The sequence below is a fragment of the Acomys russatus genome, chromosome 12 (assembly GCF_903995435.1).
Source record: "Acomys russatus chromosome 12, mAcoRus1.1, whole genome shotgun sequence".
Lineage (NCBI taxonomy): Eukaryota > Metazoa > Chordata > Mammalia > Rodentia > Muridae > Acomys > Acomys russatus.
In genome coordinates this window covers 51,476,835-51,500,725 of record NC_067148.1, presented here as the reverse complement: position 1 = coordinate 51,500,725, position 23,891 = coordinate 51,476,835, and the positions used below count along the sequence as shown (strand labels likewise).

General features: G+C 43.7%; 1 protein-coding gene across 3 annotated transcripts in view; it reads left to right on the top strand.

Annotated features, from left to right (window-relative positions):
- Positions 1 to 2,756: 2,756 nt before the first annotated feature.
- Efna5 (ephrin A5) overlaps positions 2,757 to 23,891 on the top strand; it is a 275,239-nt gene continuing 254,104 nt past the window's right edge. For 2 of the 3 annotated variants that reach the window (XM_051154433.1, XM_051154431.1), the window contains exon 1: positions 2,757 to 3,299. In XM_051154433.1, the coding sequence (XP_051010390.1) occupies positions 3,175 to 3,299 (125 nt within the window). In that variant the 5' untranslated portion in view covers positions 2,757 to 3,174. Of the gene's footprint in view, positions 3,300 to 3,452; positions 3,679 to 23,891 lie in introns of those variants that run through there. The other variant, XM_051154432.1, reaches the window with a different exon arrangement.

The window sequence follows — 23,891 nt, the reverse complement described above, 5'->3', positions numbered from 1 at the left end:
GGCAATGCCCCTGCTGGGTGCGGACTGCAGGCCCACCACTGGAGGGCGTCTGGACGCTTCCAAATTTCTCCGAAGCGCCTGGAAACCCGGGGCCGAGCTTTGGAAAGCGCAGGATGGAAATATGATATTTGATTTTATTTATCTAATATGTAAAAGAGAAAAGGCGCAGTGTTGAGTGAGAGAGAGGGGGGGGGAGAGGGAAAAAAGTAAATTGCTTTCTTTCTTGGGTTTGGCTTTCTTACCAGGCCGTACACACTGGAGAATAGAAAACGCCTGGCTGCAGGTCCCGCAGCGCCTGGTGTGGGGCTTGCTGCCAGGGCGCAGGACCACAGGGGACCTGTCCCGAGGCGCCTCGGGCGCCTCGCTTCCAGGAGGTCCAGATCGACTGGCCTCAAAAGGCCGGGGCCCTGCAACCTCCTGACCAAATCGAGGAATGCATGGCCTTTTTCAGTAATAAAGGCGTTTCCTTCCCTCTCCACTATTTCCCTCCCTTTTCTTCTCCTACAGAGTTTATGTTATTTATGTGTGATGTGCCAGTGCAAAGGGAACCAGCCCCAGGATCCGTATAGAAAAGGTGTAAAGTACTGATGGGCTCGCGCGCTACGTTTATCTCCTTCCAGCTGAAGGTTCACCCTGAATTGTAATCACTTTAAACTGAGATTTTTCCCGACTTTTGAAAACGTGATTTCAGAGCATCACTTTAAAGAAGAGTGATGCCTGTAAATCTCGGATAGGAAGAGAGAACTGAAAGGCACAAGGGAGATGCTCAGATTTCCAGATGACCCAGCGCCTGGCAATGTGCGACACGAACAACCGAGCTAGGGTGGCCCGATTCGCTTATGGCTGCACCAGCATGTCCGCGCAGACTTCAAGTCACCTGAGCGGTCCCAGAGGCAGTTTTCGGCTCTCCTTTTGGAGTGGGAGCCCGTTTCTTTCCAGTCGAAAGACCCCACTCGCGAGTAAAAAAGATGCCCAATCACTCTGAGACCAGACGCACTTCAGCAACCAAAGGGTTACACGTGCTGCCGGGCTGGGCCGTGGAGAGGGTGCCTCGGCACTCTCAGTAATTCAATTAGTCAGGTTTCAGGAAGGTGGGGCGGGGGTGGGGGTGGAGGCGTGGGGAGGGAAGAGATTAGGAAAACGCCTCTTTCTCGTGGAGCAAACCAATCCCGGTAAAGAAAAGAGAGAGGAAAAAACCCGATCTGTAAGCAAACAGCAGGCTTCTCCCTGACTGGTTACTCCAATCACCACCTCCCCCTCTTCACAAGTAAACTGCTTGGAGGAGGGAGGGCGGGTAGGGAGGAGGGAAAAAAAAAGCAGCCCACATGACCTGGGCCGCGGAGGCAGCAGCGCCGGCGGCGCCTCCCCCCTGCTTGGTCCGGAGCTCACACCCGCGCCCGCGCCGCCTGCCAACCCTGCGCCCCGCGCAACACGCCCGGGCGGAGCCCCCCCACCCACGTCCACGTTCACGCGCGCGGCCTCGCGTTGTGCTAAGGCTGCTGCCGCTTGGGCAGCCGCGGCAGTCGGCTTTACACGCAGGTCATTAACGAGGGGGCGTGCCCGTGGAGATTTTTTTCCCCCATAAAGCATTTTTTCTCTCCTCCTCCCCCCCTCTTTTGCAAAACTGACTTTTACCCCTTTCTACTTCTCGCCAGTCTTCCAACCTCTCCAGGCTGCTCGCGCTGCTGCACTCAAGTTTATTTTCCCGCCTGGGCAGAGGTTTTAGGATTCGGTTGGTGGCTTTCACCTCTTGTTATTGCTGTGCCTAAGGAGGGAAAGAGGAGGCTGCTTCGGATCGAGGTTTTCTGATGTAGTCATCGGGGGAGGTGCCACCAGCTCATGCGTGCTCTCTCTCTCTTCCCCTGGTTTCAAACTGATTGATGAATCTCTACAAGTTGCTGGGTTTGGGGCCGGACCGGTCGGAGTCATAGGGACACTTCTGAGCGCTCACCCGGAGCTCTTGGCACGAGGTGTGGGGGTTCAGCCTCGCTCCCGGAAGGCGAACGGAGACTGACATCAGCCCATCCCGGACTTGGAGGGCTCCATTTGAAAGTGATTGTTTCCCCTCCCGCTTTCCAGCATAGCTGTTGGGTTGGCGTCGTTCTGCAGGTTTGGGCATCCCAGCCCCGCCTGGCTGGCTGGTTCACAACCTCTGCTCTTCATTCACTCTGCTGCACCCACACCCGGCCAAGAAAAGCAAGCGGGAGAAATCCCCTACTCAGCCAGCGCCCGGGGGTGCCATCTCTCTTTGCCTCTGCGGTCGGACTCCTCTGGGGACCTGCTGGAAGACGAGAAGAGCCAAACTTTTCTTTGAGATTTTTCGAAGCAAGACCGCTCCTCCTTTCCTCGCCCCAACAGCTGCGGCTTTAGGCAGTTCCAGGACGCCGACAGAGCTGGGCTTGCGGATCCGGATCCCCACCCTTCTCTGCGCACCTCCGGGTACCGCAGTACCTAGGGCTCCAGCGAGGCTTGCAAGGGTCGCCGGGCCAAGGTAGAGAGGGAGGCGCCGGACAGCTTTCAGCCTCCTGGGGCCACAAGCGTTGAAGACCACCCCCCCTTCCCGCCCCGTCCACAGAGCGCCCTCCCCCCGCAGTTTCTCTCCGGCCGCCAAAGTAACTTGGAGCAAAGCGGGGCGCATAGCCAGGGCCCAGCGCAGCGAAGGAACCCTGTGCAGACCGCGGCACCGACGCTGAGCCGGGCCCAGCGGGCCGGTGTATGTCTCCCCGCGGCCGCGGCGCTCAACTCCCGGTGACTGTGCAGCGTGCGCCGCCGCCTGCCCCGACCCGCGCTGCCGCCGCCCGGCCCCGCACGCACCTCCCTCTCCCGGGTTGACCGGCCTGCAGCCTCCGCCCGAGACACAGCTCTGCACCCCTTCCCCCGCCCTCGCCGCCGCCACCACCGCACACACGCACGCGTCTCTCCGTCTTGTGATTCTTCTCCCCTCCCGAGCCCTTCAGTGGGGGTGCGAGTTTGTCCCCCCCCCTCCTCAACCCACTGCCTTCTTTTCTTTCTCTCTCCTCCTCCCGCGCTCGCCGCGCTCCTCTCGTCTCTTCATTTTATTTATTCATATTTATTTGGCGTCCGGTCTCTTTCTGCCCCGCTCCCTCCCTCCCTCTGGATCCCCGCTCTCTCCCCGGAGTGGCGCGTCGGGGGCTCCGCCGCTGGCCAGGCGTGATGTTGCACGTGGAGATGTTGACGCTGCTGTTTCTGGTGCTCTGGATGTGTGTCTTCAGCCAGGACCCGGGCTCCAAAGTCGTCGCCGACCGCTACGCCGTCTACTGGAACAGCAGCAACCCCAGGTAAGGTGGCCAGGGTGGGGGCGCCGAGAGCTCGGGCTTCGCGGGCCTGGGCCGGGAGCAGGGAGCAGCGGCGGCCGGGAGCGGCGCGCACCAGCCGCAGGCAGCGCGCGCCCTCGGTGCCTGCGTCGCCAGACGCTGCTGGCTGCCGGGCGCCGGCGGGAAGCAGCCGCTCGCTCCGCGCCGCTCTTTGTTAAGCTACGGCGGCAGGGCCGGCTGCTGCTCGGAATCCCCAGGGCTACGTGGAGCCGCTGCCTCCGAGGGGCTGCGGGGAAGCCACGGAAATGGGCGGGAGTCAGGGACTAGGGACTTCGCTTCCCAGCCGGGGAGATTGGCCCGCGCCTCCCAATCCCGCTCAGGGCTTGGGTGCTGGTAGCCCCGGGTACGTACCGCCGAAAGGTCCTTCCTGGAACCTCGGGGCGCAAGACTGGGGCCGGGAACCTGCTAAACAACATCGAAGTTGTTTATTTTTATTTGTATTTTTTAATAAACATAATTCCTTCCTTTCCCCCTGTGCGCGCAGAGAGCGCACGGGTTAGGGGAAGCGAAGGGGTTGGGTGGGTGGGGAGCGGAAGCTTTACGTTTTAGTGTTCTTTTTAACTACGAGAAAACTGTTCGGTGACACCCCCCTCCGACCCCCAGCCTCCAAGTCGGTCTAGGCCCAGCGCGCTTGGCCATGGAAAGGATTCTCCTAGCTCGGGCACCCTCCTTTTTCCCAGTGAGCTTATGGTGCCAGAAAGTTTGATCGAATGCCGGGTTACGTCACGAGAGCACAGCGAGCAGCAGGAGTTGGCGAGCCGGAAGGTGGGAGCCTTGGCCCTAGGGCCTGGCCTTGGCAGCTGGAGGGAAGCGCGGGGTTACCTGGAACTGTGTGCCGGAGACCCCGGGGGCCCGTGGGCTCCGTAGGAGGCTGGGGGCAGGCACCGGGGACTGCCTTAGCGCACGTGCTGGGCCCCAGCCAGCCGCTGCCATCCTGCTTTCCTAGACCTTGGAGAGGGGAGGTGGGTCGTCCCCAGCGCCAAGCAGACCCTTTCTGGTCCGGAGCATTCCCAACCCTTATTTTCTCCTTGATTTGGACCCAGCAGTTGGGCCCGCTGGGCCCACATCAGTCTGCATCCAGCTGTGGGCTGCTACTGGTGTGTTGTTCTGGGAGGGAAGCAGTGTCGCTTGTACCTTAGGGTCACAAGCTTTTCCCTGGGCTGAAGTGGAAGTTGTGAGGAAGGAGGCGGGAGGCCGAGAACTGAGCCTGTGGTTGTGGCGCATCTAATGTTCTGGGCGAGGGGGCCTCCAATCCAGTTTCCCACCAGCCCTTTCTAAGCGACTCCAGCTTTTTCTCCGTCTGGATTAGGAGCTTTCCTGGCTTGACTACGGTCGGCTGGGATGAAGAGCAAATTTCTCCAGCGCTCAGGGCTGCCCATCCTAGGGAGAATTCGCCCCGCCCTGTTACTCCGGCCCAGTCACACCCAGGTAGCCTAAAGTCCTAACTAACTGCCTGCCTAGCACAAGTGTAGACAGACATCCCTGGAAGTTTGCGTTTTTAATAAAAAGGGTACCATGGGAGTGGGAATTACAATGGGAAACTATTTCCTCTTTGACATGCCACTAACCACTATTAGGAAAAGAGAAAGCGACGACACTCTGCCAGAGAATATGCCTTTTATTAAAGCTGACAAGACAAATAGAGCAAGCTTTCCAGTTCCAGTGGTATTAAAAGCAAGTCTAATTATGTTGCTTGGCATAGTCACCTTTGGACTTTATTGGGCAGCACGTATGAAATACGAGTTTATATTTTTAAACTTAAGTGATTTATCCAATAAAGTAGAGTCGGTTATTTGAATTTGGGACGGTTTACTCTTATTTGACATTCAGAAAAATTCAGTGGGATTTTTTTTTTTTTTTGATCCCAGTGTTCATTCACTGGAAAGGTGAGTGTTGCAGCTTGCCCTGGGTTATAGCAGAGGGAACATCAGCTAGCCTTCTTCACCTGTCACGCTAGGCTCAGTAAGTTGTCTGACATTTTATCTCGGTTCTATGTTTTTGATACCATTGCTTGGTTTGAGATTAGCACATTGATTTTTTTTTTTTTTTTTTTTTTGTCGTAGGTCATGTTTTTTAATAGATCTGCCCTTCCTAAAGAAAACTCTTTCTCTCAGGATGCCAAGTTAGCTTTGAGCCTACTCAAAGTTAGAATCTGTAGACTTTTAAAATACCAAGAGTATTAAACCAGTATGCTAACTTTAAGGCTGGGGAAATAAATATCTCACTCACTGCTTGATCATTAGCAGTTTGATGATGTCCCAAAGAAAGAACCAAGGACCCTTTTCAGATCCAACATTTAATATTCTTAGGGACTTACGGAGGCGTTTATCATGGTATGTTGTTACATTAAAACTTACTTTAAAAAGTAGGCAGTGGTAGGCAGTTTTATTTCAGATTTATTGATTGAAACATATTTTTTATGCATCAGAAAAAGACAGTTTGTAACCCAAAGGAGTAAATGCAAAATAAGTATTTCAAAGTAAAACCCAACACTTTGTTACAGAGATAGAAAACATTTCATAGAATTGCATGGGTTTATTCAGTATTACAAATTAAATGTACATTTCCTTTTCATATACATTATGGTTTTGTAAAGTAAGTTAGCCCTGATTTGGTCTTCTTTAGATGTGTCAAGATTAATTGATTAATAAAGTCAAGATTAATAAAGGAATAAACAGACTTCAGCCTTTGGAAAATAAATAGACAATATTACTTGTAACTATTTTTTTTAACTTAGAAGTTTAGTGAACATATTAAACTGATAAGAATGGATAATTTCTGTACACAAAGTACATGGAATAGATTCTGCTTCAAACGGTGTTTATTTAGGATGAAATAAAATCAATTATGTCTTGGTCATCTGCATTAGGTAGCTCACTGTAACATGTACTTGAAGTAACGTCTGTGGCAGATAGAATTTTTGGCTACTATATGGACTATCTTTAAAGCCTTTGTGTTGATGCCCTAAGTATTTGTAAGTTTATTATTTCAGGAAAATATAAACTCTATCCTGTCAGCATAGGGTTACAGCTAGAGCTTGTCTCTTTGCTGGCCACTTCTGGGAAATGGATAGTTAGCTTTTAAATGTTGGTGACTTTTTAGTTGCCTGTATTTATTAGACATAGTTTTTATGTATCGAATTGTCACAAGTCTGTGAAAGAGTAACTGAGGAGTACCAGCCTGAATAGATACACTGCATCACAGTTGCCCAGAGACCTCTTTCACATCTCTCAGGTTTGGAGGCTTGCTGGAGTTTTGTCTGAAAATGTGGACAAATCTCTTACCTGTTAGGCCGAATTCTGAGCTAGACTGTCAGGGAGTTATTTTCACAAGGACTCAATCTAACTCAAAGAGTTTTAACTGTTTTCCTTCACTTAAAACCATAGAAAGCTTTTAAAGACACTTTTAAAGGTAGCCTACAATAATAGAACTTTATTTGCATTCCCCCTTGGTAGCTATGCCTACACAAACAGACACGACTTAATATAAAGAGCACATCCATTAACCTGAAGATTGCTGTAAACAGTCCGATGCTTCCAACAAATATTCTCTTAAACACTGTCTGTATACTGAAAAGTTGCTCTTCAGTTTCCCCTATTTGCCAAAATGACTCCTGAGTCATCATATATACCTTTTGGTTTGTATTGTAGATAAAGGAGAGAGAGAGAGAAAAGATGATGGTTGCAAATATAACTCATACTAGCTCTCCTCAACCTGTGTTTTGTTTCTGCTAAAGGTTTGAAGATGATCAGTTTAAGAGTTCATTTATTTTCTTAATATGTGATAGCATGAAGATTACACTGAACACAGTCAGGTTGTTTTTGGTTGTTGCTTTCTTTCTTTTTTGAGGGCCTATGGGAAGCATCTCACATAAAAGCAGCAGCTCACTGGCTTCGCTTAGTTGTGTTCACATGGAGAGTTCTAAAGTCATTAGAATTGTGGGTTGCCAGTCCTGAGTGTTTCTGAATGTGAGGGACCTGTGTACATGGCTAAGTGGAGAGAAGAGCTAATGTTTATCTAAGAATATTCCCTTGTTTTTTTTCAAAATTCAGTGGTTGATTTTAAAGACGTCTGAACCATCGTCAGTTTGATTGTGTGTGCCGGGACACGGGCTCTGCACCTTTCTCATCGACAAATAAATGACACTATCAAGGCTTAAATCTAGGAGATAGTTGTGAGGCGGGAAGAGCACAGGTGTTTTTTTGATTTCCTGCGGGTTCTATGACTGAATTTTTAGAGGATTCCATGACTTTTGAAGTTTAAAAAAATTTTTTAAAGTAATGTCTTTGTATGTTTAAAAACAAATCTTTCTTTCTTTTTTAAAGCAGCGTCATGTGAAATCTAACTCTGAGTTTCAGTGCCATGTAATGTACTATTTTATTAGCTATATTGGGAGAATTTTATCATCTTGATATTTACATATGTAAGCACATATTTATATATGTAAGCACTCTCTGTTAAACTGATATCCTACAGTCCACCCTCCCCCTTCTCCTTCCTCTCTCCTTTACATATAGACAGTTGTAGAAGAAGTCTGATTCTTAGTTTTTTTGTCCTGTCCAATGAGTTTATTACTTCCCAGTCATTATGTGTGTTCTTCTACATAGCTATATCAAACTGTCAGAAAGCACATACTGTCTGCTGTTAAGGTGACTGGCTCATCAGTGCTGTGTGAGGCCACGCCACAGACTCACTCAGCATTTCCAATACGAAACTAATATCAATAAGCTGTGAGTGAGCAAAGATATCAGAGACAGTATTTAGTAATTTACTCCTTCAGCTGTGTGACTTGAGTGGTATTAACCAGGTATTTTTGTGGCTGATACACAACAGCTTTAGAGCTTTCTGTGGAAAGAGTTTAGATGGACCCCTTAGTTATTTGGGGGCAAATTAACCTTCCTGAATTTTCTGCTGTTTAGTCTCGCGAAATACCTTCTGAACAGGCATTTCACTGCAGTCTCCCCACTGGCCTGGTTTCCTGTTGGACAGGGACAGATAAAGATGGCACCTCCCTTCTCTCCTGTTGCTATGAACTGGAGCAAGCTACCAGCTTCATGCTGGGCCAAGAAAGTGAATGGATACAATTAGTCCTTCAGGAGTCCTAGGCTTTGCTAGCTTGGGAAAAGAAGATGCCAAAATAATTTACCAGAGAGTGGAGGAAGCTAGGATGGAGAGAGGGGAATGAAACATAAGACTACTTAACAAAACAAAACAACAGTTTTATGTATATAGTAGTATTTGGTATTTTGCTTATTTTTTTTTCAGTATAAATCATTTGCTTAATTTTTGAAAAAGACTCCATTCTAGGTCTTTTTCCAATTGTTGTGAATAACCTCTATAGCTAGGAGGGTTCTAAAAAGTAAGATCTTTTCAGTAATGAACCACTGTGTGGTAATTCAGTCTCTATTATTGATTTTCTCTTCAGAAGTAGTATATAAACTATTAAAATAACAGTGTAACTTCTATATCTATGCAGAAAAGGAAGCCTGTCTTCCCCTAAGCACAGTGGGGAAGGCAGTCCTTGCCCCTTGCCCAGGACAACTCACTCAGATCAGTCTTCTGAACAGAGGGAAAAATTGTCTTTTGATCGGTTCTGACAAATAAAACCTTCATATCCAGGCATAAAAACTTCAAAGATGAACATGAGGAATGAGATATTAATACTCAACTTTTAATAATTTGTCTTCCCATAGTGGTCTTAGCCAAGCATCAATAAATTACTGTCTCTTTGAAGGGCCTGATTTATATTTTTCCATTTATATGTTAGTCTGCTTCTCAACCCGTGTCCCAAGATGTTTTGTAGAAAAGTTGCTGGTGATTAATGTGGACCTCCAGTGTTTCTGAATAGGAAATTACTCAGTGCTAGGGTCTCTACTTTTTCCCTTGTAAATTAGTTTGCATTTTATGTTTTTAAAATGTAGTCAGTCATGAACAAGTTAGCACAGTGACACAGACCACTTGCTTTAAAACTAAACACTGACAATGCAAACATTATTAAGCTTACTAAGAATATTATGCATACTTCTTGGCGAAGAGAAATGCATGCCCTTTGGTCTTCTTGACGGCCTGTCGCTCTAACTGCACTCTCTGAAGGTTGTCTGTGGAGCTTCCAAAATCTGTGCACTGACAACTTGCTCGTTAAACAACAGCAACAACAACAACAACAACGTACATGGGTACAAACATTTGTATTTTGAGCCTTCTGGTTCTAGTTTTCAAACAGTGAGCCTTATGTTTGAGCAAAACATTACTTTAAAATATCGGAAACTCCTACTGAGGTTACCTGACTTGCTGAGAGACTGTGGCACACTGTAGCAAAGGCTCACTCAGTGTGCATTCAGGTGGATTCTATCATTTTCAATAAGGAAAAATAAACCTTTGTCATCTTTAGAAACATCCTTCATATGGCTGACAGTTGACAGGTTGAAGAAAATGTTACTGTCAGGTCTTATTTCCACTCAAGTGAGGAATAAAGATAAGTTTAGATGATTATAAAAAACTATTTTAAAAGTTATTTCAAAATGCAGAAATATTTTTAATTTTTATATGGAACTCATAAAATTAATCTGCACTTAGTTCAGTGGTCAGTGAAGTGCGTTTCAAGGTAAGCTTTTACTCGGAGAAGTCAAAAGCAGTTGAATTGATTGTGTATTCTGTGGTGTTTTTTATATCTTATTCTTAAGAGATATAAGTTGGTATTATCCTTATTTGACTTAGCCAGTGACCTGATTTTCATGACTGATGATCGTAATTTGGTGTGGAACAGAAGTGAGAACTTAACCCCCCTTTTTTTATATATACTTGTGCCATCACACACATGTGTGTAGGCATTGGACAGTCGTGCTGTTTGCACACAGAGATTGGACTCTTTTTGAGAAATGGCTTTGTTATTAATGCTTTTAAATATCTGTACAGTGTAATCTATGAATTCTCAGGTAGAAGCCTACGAACACACAGAAATTAGAATAAGACGAATCATATTTCTGCACTTAGAAAAACTGGGTTTTGGCTTCCAGCACCCCCCCCGCCCCCCATGCCTGTCTCAAAGCAGCCATCTTGCTTTAGGACTGATTTTATTTCTCTTGAGAAAATTGTCTGAAGTAAGCATTTTGGTGGGATTCTACCTTAAAGCACTGTCTTATTTGCAAAGTCACAAAAGTGCGTTCTCTCCCCCCTCCCCCCGTGTTTTTAGTTGACGAAAAGGATGTTTTAAATAGTGTTAACCTACTAAGCTGAGATGTATTTTATTTTAATGATTAAATGCTAGGCTGTATCATGTTTCAATATGTATTATTCTCTTTAAGTTTACAATTCGTTGCTAATTTCAAAGTAATTTATCAACGGTCCCCACTGTCACCCCCACCCTCTATCCTGATTTTCTTTTGTTGACCCAGCTAAGGAGTTCTTCCTATTGTTTCCTATCAGCCCCCTTCTCCCCCCCCCACCCGCGTGCACGCACACACACACACACACACACACACACACACACACACACACACACACACACTCACACACAGTATTACCAGGTATCTTTATGCAGTAAGAGATGGGTAAATATGTAGCAGCCTCCCAGATAAAGCATTTATTTCCTTGGAGAAGCAATACGTGAAGTCAGAGCTCAGGTGCCCCTTAAATACATCTTCTCGCCTTTTTTTTTTTTAATAAGCAGTTTTTTGAGGGCGCTAAAGGAGAATTATTTGAGAGGCAAGACACATTTGTTGCCAAGACTTGTGAGCTCATAGCAGCTGAGTCGGCCGTGGTTTGCACCATATTCTGTATGTCTGGCTACATTTGGAAGAACATGTGGCCCAGTAGACTTTACCAAAAGTTTACACTACACTTCTTGCTGCTGCATCTGTTTAATGATGTCTGAGAACATCACTATTATGCATTTCAGTAAAAGCAAAGCTTCCCTAAGATTAATTCCTAAAGTCACCTGGCTCTGTCTAATTCAAACTGGGCACTGAGTTGTCAGTCTGCTTCAGGTTTGCTTACTCAGTAGCAGAGGGGTTTGCGTGGTCATGGACCCAGGGTAAAGCTGGTAAATAAAATACATGTTTAAAGAACAGATAGACATCTTATGCTTAAAGTCTGGGTCTGAGTTGGCAGAGGATTTTGCACCAAAAAGCTTCTCTCTGAGGACTGTTGTCGTCTGCCTGCCCCTGACTGTTGGAGAAGATTAAAACCACTGAGTGTTCAAAGTGACCTTTTAGTTTTACATGAACTAGCAAATACCTTTTTTGTTTGTTTGTTTGTTTGTTTTTTGTTTTTAATGTTTTTTCCAAGCTGTCAGAGTTTCCATTTTAAGTTTTATTAGTGACTTATTTATGTAGGTAAAAACTATAATTAACAATTAGCTCTTGCCTCTTGCTATGAAAACACGTATGATGAAAGCGTTTCCCTATAGAAAATGTGGTCTTGTGGTTTGAGTAAAATTAAGTTATGGTTTAGTGAAGTCATTAATTGTAGTACAAATTGTTACCCAGGTTTTGATGATGGGGAAGACATGATACTTGGTGTTTCTGAGATGTCTAGGGATTCCCATTTTGTTGCATTTCCTGAGCTTAGTATATAGGAGACTTAACCTTCTGAATAAGGTTTTTTTTTTATAGTGTTTAATGGAGACCAGGGAGGATGGGAAGAAAGGCCAAAGTAACTCTAAATATGGGGAAATGTCTTTTGTATTTAACAGGCAGGTTAAACAAAGTGGGAGCAAATGAGCCCAGGCCCCTTTCTATTGTTTCAGAGCAAGAAAATTCAGACAGATGTCGGAATGTGGAAGCAGTGACCTCTGACTCGCACAGCATGGCCACTGCCCTGCCACATAAGTGTCCTGAGCCACCATCGTAGCGGGGTACTGTTTTGAAGTGACTGACACTTTGGGATGGAGACCCCGAGGCTGATTCTGTGCCTGAGTGGGGCTTTCCAAAGCACCAGCCTCAGTTTAAGTGCCTCTCCCTCATTGCCCCCCCCCCCCAACCCTTGATAAAAAATGTTGCTCTGGCTCAGAGTTCTGGTGACTTCCGGGTGTGTTCTCTGTAAGTGCAGTTGCTGTAAATCTTTGCTTCCAGATAACCCTGCTCATCCACTGAGATAATGCAGAAGGATAATGGAGGCTCAGATGTACCTTTCTGCTGTGGCAGAACGCTTGCTTGCTTTATTTAGCTAATACTTTTTCTTAAAGATGGATGAAAGGCGTGGCTTTGTTACAGGCCTTTTCTTTTAGTTCCAGGTCTGCAATCTTCGCCAGGACCCTCCGGGTTCAGACAGACCATTAATGCTTTCAGATACTGTGGCATTCAGTGTTTTCTTTATAAATTTGTTTACTCTTACTGTTTCAATAAACGTTTATGCCTATTTCTGTAGTTTTCTGGCAGGGGCTGCATTTATTAGCATTTAGTGACCCAGCACTAAAGATGGGCGCAGTTCAAATAGTGGTGCTTCTGACAGGGTTTTGTGTCAAACGAGAGAAAATAATAGGGAAATGGAAGCTGCCAAAACGTGTCTCCCAATTACTAATTAATCAGATGAGAAAGGACCTCAGTGGCGGATCTTGTGTCCACCATGGCAGCAACTTGGGGATGCTTCATCTTAAATACCGTATGAAAGAAATTAAAGTAAGCCCCAGGAAACATAGCACCCAGATAGAAGATACAAATGTTAATTCTTTTTTCTTAAGTCTGTGCAAAGGGGGACAAAAAGCATAATTTAAAATGGAATCTTTGTACTTTTCACTGCTGTTATCAAAACATAAAGCTATTCTAAAGAGTATTTCCCTTATTAATAAGCAATGCCTTTATTCTTATTAATATTTTAGTGCAAGCGTAGCATAATGCTATTCTTGGTTTTAGTTTTGGTGTAGCACTGTACACATACTTTACTGTTGAGAGACAGATACATTTTTAAACTTTCCCCTCACTTGATGCCAGTTGTCTATATTTTGGAGATTACTGTAGCTGGGAAAGGAAAGGTCCCCTTCCCCACAAATTAAAACGTGTAGGTAGACATACTCTACTTCTTTTCTGGTCATGTTTGCTCTATGGTTGCTGGGCCCATAATTAAATGCCTGTTGTTAATGTAATGTTTTTTTCCATAGCATTTACAGCATAAAAAGGGAAAGGTCCTGTGTACCACTATAGCTGTCAGGGGAACAATGAAAACTAATTACACACTCAGCTATCACCATTGTCAACTATCCTCTTGGGAAGGTAACAATATGATTGTGTATGTGTGTGTGTTTGTGTGTGTATGTTTGTGTTTGTGTGTTTATTTGTGTGTTTGTGTGTGTGTGTATTTGTGTGCTTGTCTGTATGTTTATTTGTATGTGTGTGTGTGTGTGAATGTTTGTGTGTGTGTGTGTGGGGCTATATGTACACACATAGGGTCAGACATACCTTTTGCTTCAGTTTTGAGCTATACATTTTATGAACCTAAATAAACCACTGGTAAGAAAATGTACAGACGCTGTCTAATTCAGATAATTAGGTTCAAGAACAATAGTTCTTTGGTGGGACACCCCCCACCCCCCGGTTTAGTGCCCTTTCCTCATAATACAGATGGGACCAGTCGATTCATGCCTCTGACTATCTCATTAATGTAAATATTATTTGGGCATGGTCTTGTAATCAATGCACACATGTTGTCAATTATCTAATTATTTCTTGAAAATTCTTATTTCCTTTGGATGTTTCTGTTGATACCTGGATCATCAAGAACTAATCAGTTTATTCCATATAGCTCATTGGAGTGTCCTGGCCACTATCTAGATGTATATAAGAAAGAAAATAAATGATAATATTTTTTTCTTGAAATTTTGACAGCTTCAGTGTATTTGGTAACAAGCCTTTGAAGCAGTTAAGTGACAGGGTTTGCAGAGCCAGTTCTGAGCTATGTCGCCGCACTGTCCGCTGGTCCTTAGGTTCTGCATAGAAGCAGGCAGCATCCTGGATAAATGCTCTGCACTAACAGTTTTCATTCTTTGGGTGAGTTCTCTCCAATTGAAGAGAATATATTTCTTGTGTCTTGTACTAGAGCCAAATGGGGGAACTCGGGCAGCAACAACAACAACAACAAAATTTCACATTCAAGAAATGATATAGGTATTAGTAATGATACGTTCTATTAGTAATGATATATTCATGTGTTGGAAACTTAGAAGTTATGATTGATAAAATATTTATTGAGGAGTAGCATGTATAAAACACAGGCATAAGGAGAAGAGGCAGGCAGAGTCTGCTCATAAGGAATTCAATGGTTTGCTTCAGAGTAAAGAGTTTTGTGGCTCTAATGACAGTACAGAGCAGAAAGTGCTAGAAGAAGTCTTTACATCATTTCACCTGACAGGTGCCTGCTAAGTATCTACTGTGGGCCACGTAGTGTTCTTGGAGCTGAAGGTGGAGTATTATGGATGGCATGCGCCTTTAGTGCTTTCTGGGTCCCTTTGTCTCAGAGCTCTTGAGGAATCTTGTTGAAATGCAGATTTTTTGGTTCTTTATTTTATTTTATTTTATTTTTTCAAGACAGAGTTTTTTGGTGTGGCCTTGGCTGTCCTGGATTCACTTTGTAGACCAGGCTGGCCTCAAACTCAAAGAGATCTGCCTGCTTCTGCCTCCCAGAGTACTGGGATTACAGGTATGTGCCACCACGCCCGGCTTGAAATGCAGATTTTAATTCAGTAGACCTGAGTAGGGTCCCAGTGCCTCTCATTTCTAGTAAGTTCCCTGGGGAGACTGCCACATACAGAGACATGAGTACGCTGCTTGTGAACTAGTTTGGACATGGATGCTCCGTGTACATTTAGTGGGAGAGGTTCAGTCTCTGGCTTCTTAGTAAAGCCTTGGGGGCAGTGTCTGCTCTGAACTTCCTGTCTATCTAGTCATCTCTATGACTTCTAAAATGGCTCCATATTTGCATGAGTGAAAGTTATTTGCCACTTTAAAGGCCCCAAAAAGGCCCAACAGTCTTCATTTCTAGCCCTTTCCACGGAATTCCAAGCATATAAAATAAAACTGTACATTGAGGTTTATGCTTCATTAAAAAAATATACCACTAAGAAGGCCAAGACTGGGGGTTTGCTTGTAAGCCCTCTCTGAAGGAAAACCCTACTGCGGCAAAAATGTTGTCTTGGTCCAAGAAGTCTGAAGAGAATTCTGCTATAAATTTTAAGAATATTTACATGCTAAACCTTCCCCAAAGGTATCGTAAGTGGCGGCTCTAGAATGACACCTCAAAAAAACAAAAAACAAAAAACAGATTTTAACACTTTCTCATTTAACTGCATGTGGTCAAATGAGCCTAAAATGATGATTTTTATATTCAGCATGGAAGACGGCTCCTCACAGTTCTTCTGTTTCCGCTGGCTGAGTTTCCTGAGGGTGGCTTTCAGGAGCCTATATTTCCAGCAGAGGTTGAAAGTCTTGCAGGGGGGAATGTCTCCATGCTCTGAATTTCTGTGATTCCAGTGTCCTTGGTGAGGGAGCTGCTCCGGCAGAGTCTGTGGGTCTGTCTCTATCCTGTGCTCCAGAGTGGACACCTCATTTTTTTCTATGTCACAAATAGTGTGTCATGCTTTTATTAGCAAGGGAGTAATGGGGCTGGCTAGATTTTGGTTATTTTTCCTTTTCCTTATTTCTTTGTCCTCTTTCTCTTGCCTTGAATACACCATTACCAACCTAAGTGAATCGCAAGTCTCTGAAAGCATCAACCAGGAGGCTTGATGTTGTGATGGGGGAAAAAAAAAGATAAAACCTATGAATCAGGCACTTATTAAAAAAAAAGAACTTTTATTTTTTTCAATTATTTGTAACTATTGATATCATTATTATTGTGACATAGTCTTACTTTGTCACTCTAGCTGGCCTAGAACTCACTATGTAGATCACCCTGGCCTTGAGCTTGCAGAGATCTGCCTGCATCTGCCTCCCAAGAGCTGGGTTTAAATGCATACACTGCCACACCTGCCTTGTTCTTACTTAATAAAAGTGTTTGCTAACACATTTTTATAGTTAATTATAAAGTAGAATCAAATATCCTCCTTGTTAAATTCTTGATATAATGAATTTAATTAAAATTCTGGGCAGCAGTTTGTAAGAACAGTGCACATTATTAAGAATAGTAATTCAGCGTAGAGCTATTTGTTCATTTGTAAGCGTATGTTTGTGCTTCCTGTGGCATGAACCGGGAAGGGCCTCAGTAGGAACCTTGAGGGAACTCTCCCTGTTCCCAGGGTTTATAATTCTCCTGGATTAAGGATTTTTGAGAGGCTTCTGTGACTACGTGCGAGCTGAAGTGGCTCTTATTAGGGAATTATGCTGTGTAGCTAGGAGGCCTGCGTTTAAGAAGAGACTGTTTCCTGACTAACGTGAAGTCATTTGCATATCTCAAAGGAATGGCTTCATTCAAATTAGGTCCGTGTACCTAGGTCCTATGGCCGTCGAAAGTTTTGGTGTAAAGCAGGAGACGCCCCATTGCTCTAACTTGTGTTCTGGTCCCACATTTTTCAAAAACAGAAAATAAATATATTGAATGTTTAAAAATCTCTCTCAAAGTTATTAAGTGACTTTTTTTGTCATCGGATTAATAGATTGCAACTGAATTTTTAGGCATACCCGTGTGTGTGTGTTTTTATGTTTGTGTGTGTGTGTTTTTTTATGTTTGTGTGTGTGTGTGTGTGTGTGTAATTTGAGTTTCATAATCACAGGTGTGTAGGATAAAACCTTCTTTTTCTCAGCATTACAGAGGCAAAGCCTTAGGGAACAAGATATTAAAAAACCCATCAAGGGGCTGGTATGATGGCTCAGTGGTTAAGAACACTTGCCGCTCTTATGGAGGACCACGTTTGGTTCCCAGCACCCACACGGCAGTCTAGTTCCAGGGATGTGATGCTGTCTTTTGACCTCAGTGTATACCAACCATTCACACTGTTCACATGCACACATGCAGGGAAAAAACAGAAAAGCAAAACTCTTACATATGACTTAAAAATTAGAACTAAAATCGGATTAAGTTGAATATGCCAATCACCCTTTATCATTTTTTGTTAAATTTTAGATCTAGTTACATTTTACTGCTGGTTGAGTTATAAGTTCTGCTCATAGCGAGTGGCACATATGAACCTCAATTTATTTTCACCATAATAAGTAAATAAGTAAGTGCAAAAAGAATAATGTCTTACTCCTGTGAAAATGTAAAGGGAAGTGTATATAGGAGACCTTGGAATTGCTGTAACACTGTCACAGGAAATGGATAGAGCACATCGTATCTCAGGAAGGCTGGGCAACAGAAGGGTGAAGAATTTAAGGGGACATTTTACTTCATGCAAGTGACTCATTTTATAAAGAGCAACATACCCTTATAACTTGCAGATAAAAAATGTTCTTAAAGTGGGCTTGGTGGCACATGTCTGCAGATTCAGTACTTGGGAGGCCGAGGCAGAAGTTGTGAGTTCAAAGCCAGCTTGTGCTCTATAGTGACACTCTGTCTCAAAACAAGAAACATCTTAAAAGAAAAACAACAAATGAAAACCCCTGTTCTCAGAAATAAAAACTACTTCTTAATGCATTGGGTGTTTTTTTTTTTTTCCTTTTTTTTTAAAAGAGAAATTCTCATTACAGTTTAGCCTTTGATTTCTACTAAAGCAGAAACATGTGAAAAGTGGTACTTACGACATGTCTGCAAGACCTTCCTCACAGAAATGAGTTGTGGATCTCCTTTTTAAAATTGGTCATTTATTTTTAATGTCCTCTCTTCTTCTCTCGGTTTGTTATCTGTATTGTTTTCTCTACTTTGGGCATCATAGGTGTAATGAGATATCTCTATCTCAAAGGAGAAATTAATGAATGCTGACACCCTCCTGGAGGATGCTTGTATTTCCAATGAGGAGCTTGTTGAAACAAATCAATTCCTGTCTAGGGCTGTTCTTGCAGGCAGCCAGGCTGGCTCTGAAGTCCTGGAGTTTTCTGAGTCTAAACCCCACCATTCTGGCTGTAAGTCTGTCTGCTCAACAACACTTGACTCTCGATGGCCTTAAAACTCACACCGTAGTGCAGATAGGGCATAGCATCCAGCTGTCAAGGGACACAGATTTAATCTGGCGAAACCCAAGTGACATCACCGCTAAAGGAGAGCTTTCTCGGAGAGCTGTCTGGTAGTTATTCAAAGCAGGTTTTAGTTCGGATGTTTATAGTTAGGTGAATGGCAGATGTGCTCATTTGTCCTAAAACAGCATTCGTGTCCTTACGTGATTACTTTACAGCGTCTTTTTACTCCTCAAAGGAAGAAATGTATGTTAGAAGGAAAATTATCAGTGGTCCATATGTGTGACACTGTAAAACTGGCTACTTGGCCAGTGGTAATATTCCTACTAAATTTGTCATTAGGAGCATGGAAATTGAATGAGCAACCACTAAGTTGGCAGAACAGATTTCTCTTAAAAGTACAGTGCTTTACCATTTAAAATTGTATGCTAAAGTTTGTCAGGAAAACCAGCTTGCTATGAGTTTCAGTTTTTTGTGTTTTTTGTTTTTCTTATAGTTTTGATGAGTAGTTACAGTTGCTTCCACTCTAAACTTCTTTTCTCTGTCTTTTTAAAAATAAATAAGATTTATTCATTTATTTTTATTTATGTATATATACATGTCAGTGTGCTTTTGTATGCATACATATGTGTGAGTCCCTGCAGAGGCCGGAAGAGGGTGTTGGCTCTCCTGGAGCTGCAGGGACAGGTGGTTCCACATCCCCCCAAGCTTATTTTCCTTGAGAAAAAAAAAAAAGTTCGACTTACTAGAAGGCCAAAAATAAAATTCTTAAATTCCTGTGTGTCAGTTTAGAAGTATCAGGCAGAAGATTTACCTCAGCCAGGCTTGTGCTGTAGTCTCTTTCCATGATAGTATATTGTCAATCAAATTGAATGTACAACAATCCAGTCATTGCTTAAGATGTTGAGATGATTGGGTTGAATTACACTTTAATTGTTTGCTTTTTAGTAATAACAGTGAACAGTGTTGCAAAGACTCTAGCTAGTACTGTTCATGACTATAGAGAATTGTAACAGAACAGGTGAGTCTGCTGTGTTCTCTGTTCATGTATTTTGGAGGGAAGGATGGTTTGGATTCTTTTGTTCTTTGCAAAGGCTAAATTGTGTCACCACGTTGTGCATGTTTAGGATTTGGGAGACAGTGACTTGCCTCTTGATACGTAACTGTCCTAAGTGATAACTCTGGCCAGGTGCCCATTCTTTTATGTCAGTCATTGAACCCTTTGGATTCTTCTTTCTCTGTCTCTATAGACGTTTTATGAAATGAGGTTAGGATATGTGATTTGGTTATAAAAATAGCACAGCTCACTTACTGATTGGGGAGAATAGTAGGCATTGCAATTGGCCATAGCAGACAACTCTGGATTTTTTTTTTTTTTTAAGGTATGTAATGGAGATCTGTTATAATCTCATAATCTTAAGTAAGATTTCTCAACATTATAGTTTAATGCTGTGAGAACTGGTGCTGCTTTAAAATTTAAAAAGCATTAATTCGGCCAAGTAATTGAACATTTATGTTGAAATAGTTTTGCTTTTAATAAGTAGAGTCTCTTCACATTATCTGAACAACACTGACCTCTCTGTAGTGGGGGGGGGGGCAACCATTTTCTTCCATCTGCTGTCCCATAGTAAGGCACCACTAGACGGTGGGAAAGGAGTGTATGTGGCTTTCCAGCAAGTCACTTTAGCATCTGATCAGTCTTCTCTATCTATTACCATGACAGACATAGTCAGGAACATTTGCCATGGCTCTTTGGTCATGAGTCTGGCAATTGCGACTTCACTTTAAGACACACTTGACAGTAGATAGAAGATCTGGGTAGAAAAATGAGTTATGGAGGGTTGGTTAAGTGTGCCCAGGGTTCTGCAGTGCCCTTCTGGGCAGAGCAGGCAACCGCTGCACCAGGTGGCTGATAGGATCAGAGCTCTGCTCACAGATATACAGGGCTCACATTAAGTGAATTTGCAGTGCAGCCTGATTTGGAGGGTTAACACTGCAGTAATCAGTGTTGGAAGACGATTGGTTTTTTCTTGTTGTAAATTGCTAATCAGTATTGAAAACCTAACCTGTTTTGTAGAAGATTCTCCCTTATTTTCTCTGAGAAAGTGGCTTGGACAGTAATCTATTTACTCATCTGTACACCTCTCTTCCTTCTTGTTAAACTAAAATTTCAAAACCTCTGGGGGCTCCCCTCTGCTGAGTTCTGCTTGGGAGGAGCTTTAAAACAGTGGCATCACACTGAAGTAAATATTGACTGGGGCTGCGGCTGAGCCTTGTTCAAAGGCTCTTGTTGTTCCTCCTTAGTCAGCACTCCAGCCCTGCCTGGGGTATGCATGTGTTAGGCAGAGAAGAAAGGCCGTGGAGGGAAATGAACAGACCCACAGCTGAACTCGTAAATGCACCACAGAGCGGAAAGAGAAGCTGGCTACAAAGCCATCAGGGGCTTATGCTGGGTTGCGGAGAATTTAAGAGCCTGAAGTGCAGAAACACTGGCTGTCTTGTCTGTCGCAGAGAAGCTCAGCAGACACGAAGCTGCTTGTTTGGGTTGGTCCAGCTGGTCTCTGAGTACAGCCTTCTTGGCGGTGATGCTGCCTTTTCAGGACAACATTAAATGTAGCTTTTGGGTGAACTCGAATGAGAGCTTGAGAAGTCTGAACTGTGAAATAACAGTTCTCCCTTCCTGGTACCTGTGCTGAGGCTCTTGTCAGCCATCCCGCCTTCCCGCCTTCAGCTGTCATGTTGGATTACACACCCTCCTGGGTCTCCTAAGTGCCATAGCATCCCTAAGGTATCAGGTGGGTGAGGAAGAGCCATATGCCATTCGAAGTGAAAATTCTGGAGTTGAGTTGTTCTTAGCATATGAAAAATTTGAACTTTTTCTTGAGACATAATTTACATAGAGTACAAGTTATCTTGTTTAAAGTGATGTATCCTGAGTAAAAGCCGACTTAGTAATTTTTTTTTAATCTTTTAATTCAAGAGCCTAAACAAACAGCTGGCTGACATGCATTTTAGTGAAAACTGTCCCGATACACTTCCTAGCTGGAAAACTAAGCAGGAATCTTACAAAGGAAACCTCATGTGTCTTGACTGTAAAGTAATTTTTAATAAATACACAATGAAAACTAATGACAGGATTTGGAGGTCTCATCTCCACTGATACTTAAGGATCACTGGAAATGCATCATCTTCCGTGATGTTTTGGTGGGAACACATCAGTGCTGAAGGCCACATGCAGGCAAATACCAGGGCGATTAGAATATTCATTAATTGCCAAGACAATCACCAAACTGTTCTGCTCCACTGGCATGTTAGGACAGATAATGTCACAGCAAAGCAGGCAATGCTGTGCACGCTAGGAGACAGCACATCTGCCCAGGGGCGCTGGGAGTACTTCCTGGAAGGGAAATCATTTAGTCTATAGGCTCTGAGTAAAGAGGCATGGTTTTAATAGTCAAGATGAAAATAGTGGAAGAATATTCCAGGGGCCTTTAGCAACAGGAGCAAAGGCCTCTTGGGCTGCGGCCTTGTAGATGGAGTTGGATGGGAAAAAAAAAAAGCCTTTTATTCTGGAAAACTGTTGGAGGCATGTGGGGGAGAGGTGGGTTGGCCATGGTGTCTGGTATTAATGTAAGGCTGTGGTTTTGATTTGGGAAAAAAAAAAAAAAAAAAAAGAGGTGTTTGGTGTTGTTTGTTTGTTTGTTTGTTTAGAGTGGTTTTATGTTTACAATTGAAGATGCACCTGTATACTCCACCCCTGCAGAGCCAGCATTTGTAGTCTGAAGGGGGCAGGCAACTACAGTTTGTTTTCAAGTGTAAGCAGGTGCTGGGGAATGTTGAAGATCTTCCAACTGAACTTGGTGTACGAGTGGCTAGTTGGGGCATGATAAAACCCAGCATTTTCAGTATTTCCACGCGACACCTGGGATGGCTTAGTCTATTGGAATACTTTTTTTTATTTGTGACACGGATCGAGCTGCTGTTTTCACACTAGTTTTGTTTGTTTGTTTGTTTTAAACAAAACAACAACAGCACAACAAAACAAAATCAAAGGGCTCATTGTTGTCCAAAGTCATCAGTGGAAGTTAGGTATAGAACAGGTCAAATCCCAGGCTGTATTTCAAAGTTTGCGGGGGCAGGGTCTGTGATCTGCACACCTCCATTTCCAGGCTTCCGAGATGTGAGGACGAACCCTTAGGTCTTCAGATTCCATCGTTGGATCATCTAAGGTACAGGGCAGGCTTGCCATTCCCTGTGGGCAATGAGGAGTTATGGTATAGAAGGGATGGATGCCTTCTGCTCATATGGCCACAGGAGTGCTTGGCTCCCCTCTCCTATGGTAATAGAAACAAATAGCGTCCATCTATTGATGCTTACTGTATACCATGCTCAGTGCCTCGGGACCTCACACTTGTTATCATTTATTTAGTCCTGACAAGAGCTCTTATGAGAGTGGCGTCATAATGATTTTTGCTTTCCAGATGAGCAAACTGGGTTTTGCATATTGCAAACTAGCCCAAGGCCTCTTAGCTGTAAGTGGCCCCTTTAACCACTCAGCTGGGCCGTGTAGAGTGACACACTTAGTTTAATAGAACTTAGTGAAATGTTGAAGCGTGACCTTGGGGCAAAATTTCTGAGGACCTACAGTGTCAAATGATAGGAAATCTATGCTAATATGAAAGGAGTATTAAAAACCGCACACTTTTAGTCCTGGTTATTGAGTGTTTAATGGACTGAAGCAGCAAGCCAAAACTGGTGCTCCGGTAGGCACATAATTAGTTCAGAGCGCCACTGTTTCCTGGGCGCCATCTCAGGAGCAGTAAGGCTGTTTCATGTATGTAGAGAGAAGACAACCCTGTGTATATTCTGGAAAGAAATCAGCCGATCTCTGGTTCTTGAATAAAAATTTTAGAAGTTAAGACTCAGTGCAGTCAGGAAGCTTTCTCAGACATTTAATTTTAATTTAAGTCCTGCATTTAGGGCTAGTCTTAGTTAACATGTTCATTTAGACTGCCTCTGCTTGTACTTTGCTTATTCTACAGTAAACACGTGTCAAACATGAACTATTAGTTTAGGGGTGGGGTTGGAGGGAGAAAAAAGGAAGAAGGAAATGACATAATTATAAATTCAAAAATATATATATATATATTTTAAAATTAAAGAAAACGAATAGGGAATAGCCTATATCTGCTTGAGTTGACAATTTATCCCTGTGGCCCGGGTTCTTCCTCCAATGACATCTTTTTTTTAACCCATCTCATCACTTCTTTGCTTCAGTGTTTCTACCCTGTAGCCTTGAGGCCAGAACATTATTCCCTATTACTCAGAAAGACAAGTCTCTCAGTATGCTACGAGGGGACCAGCCCCCTTCAAGCCTGTAGAAGTACATGGCAGCGGAGACAAGGGCTCGGTATTTCCTTTGTACACCCGCTCTGCCAGACAGACAGACCTGTTAGCCGATTTGAGTATGTGGAAACACTGGACTTGATTCCTCCTGTCCCCGAGTTGTGGTTGTCCCACC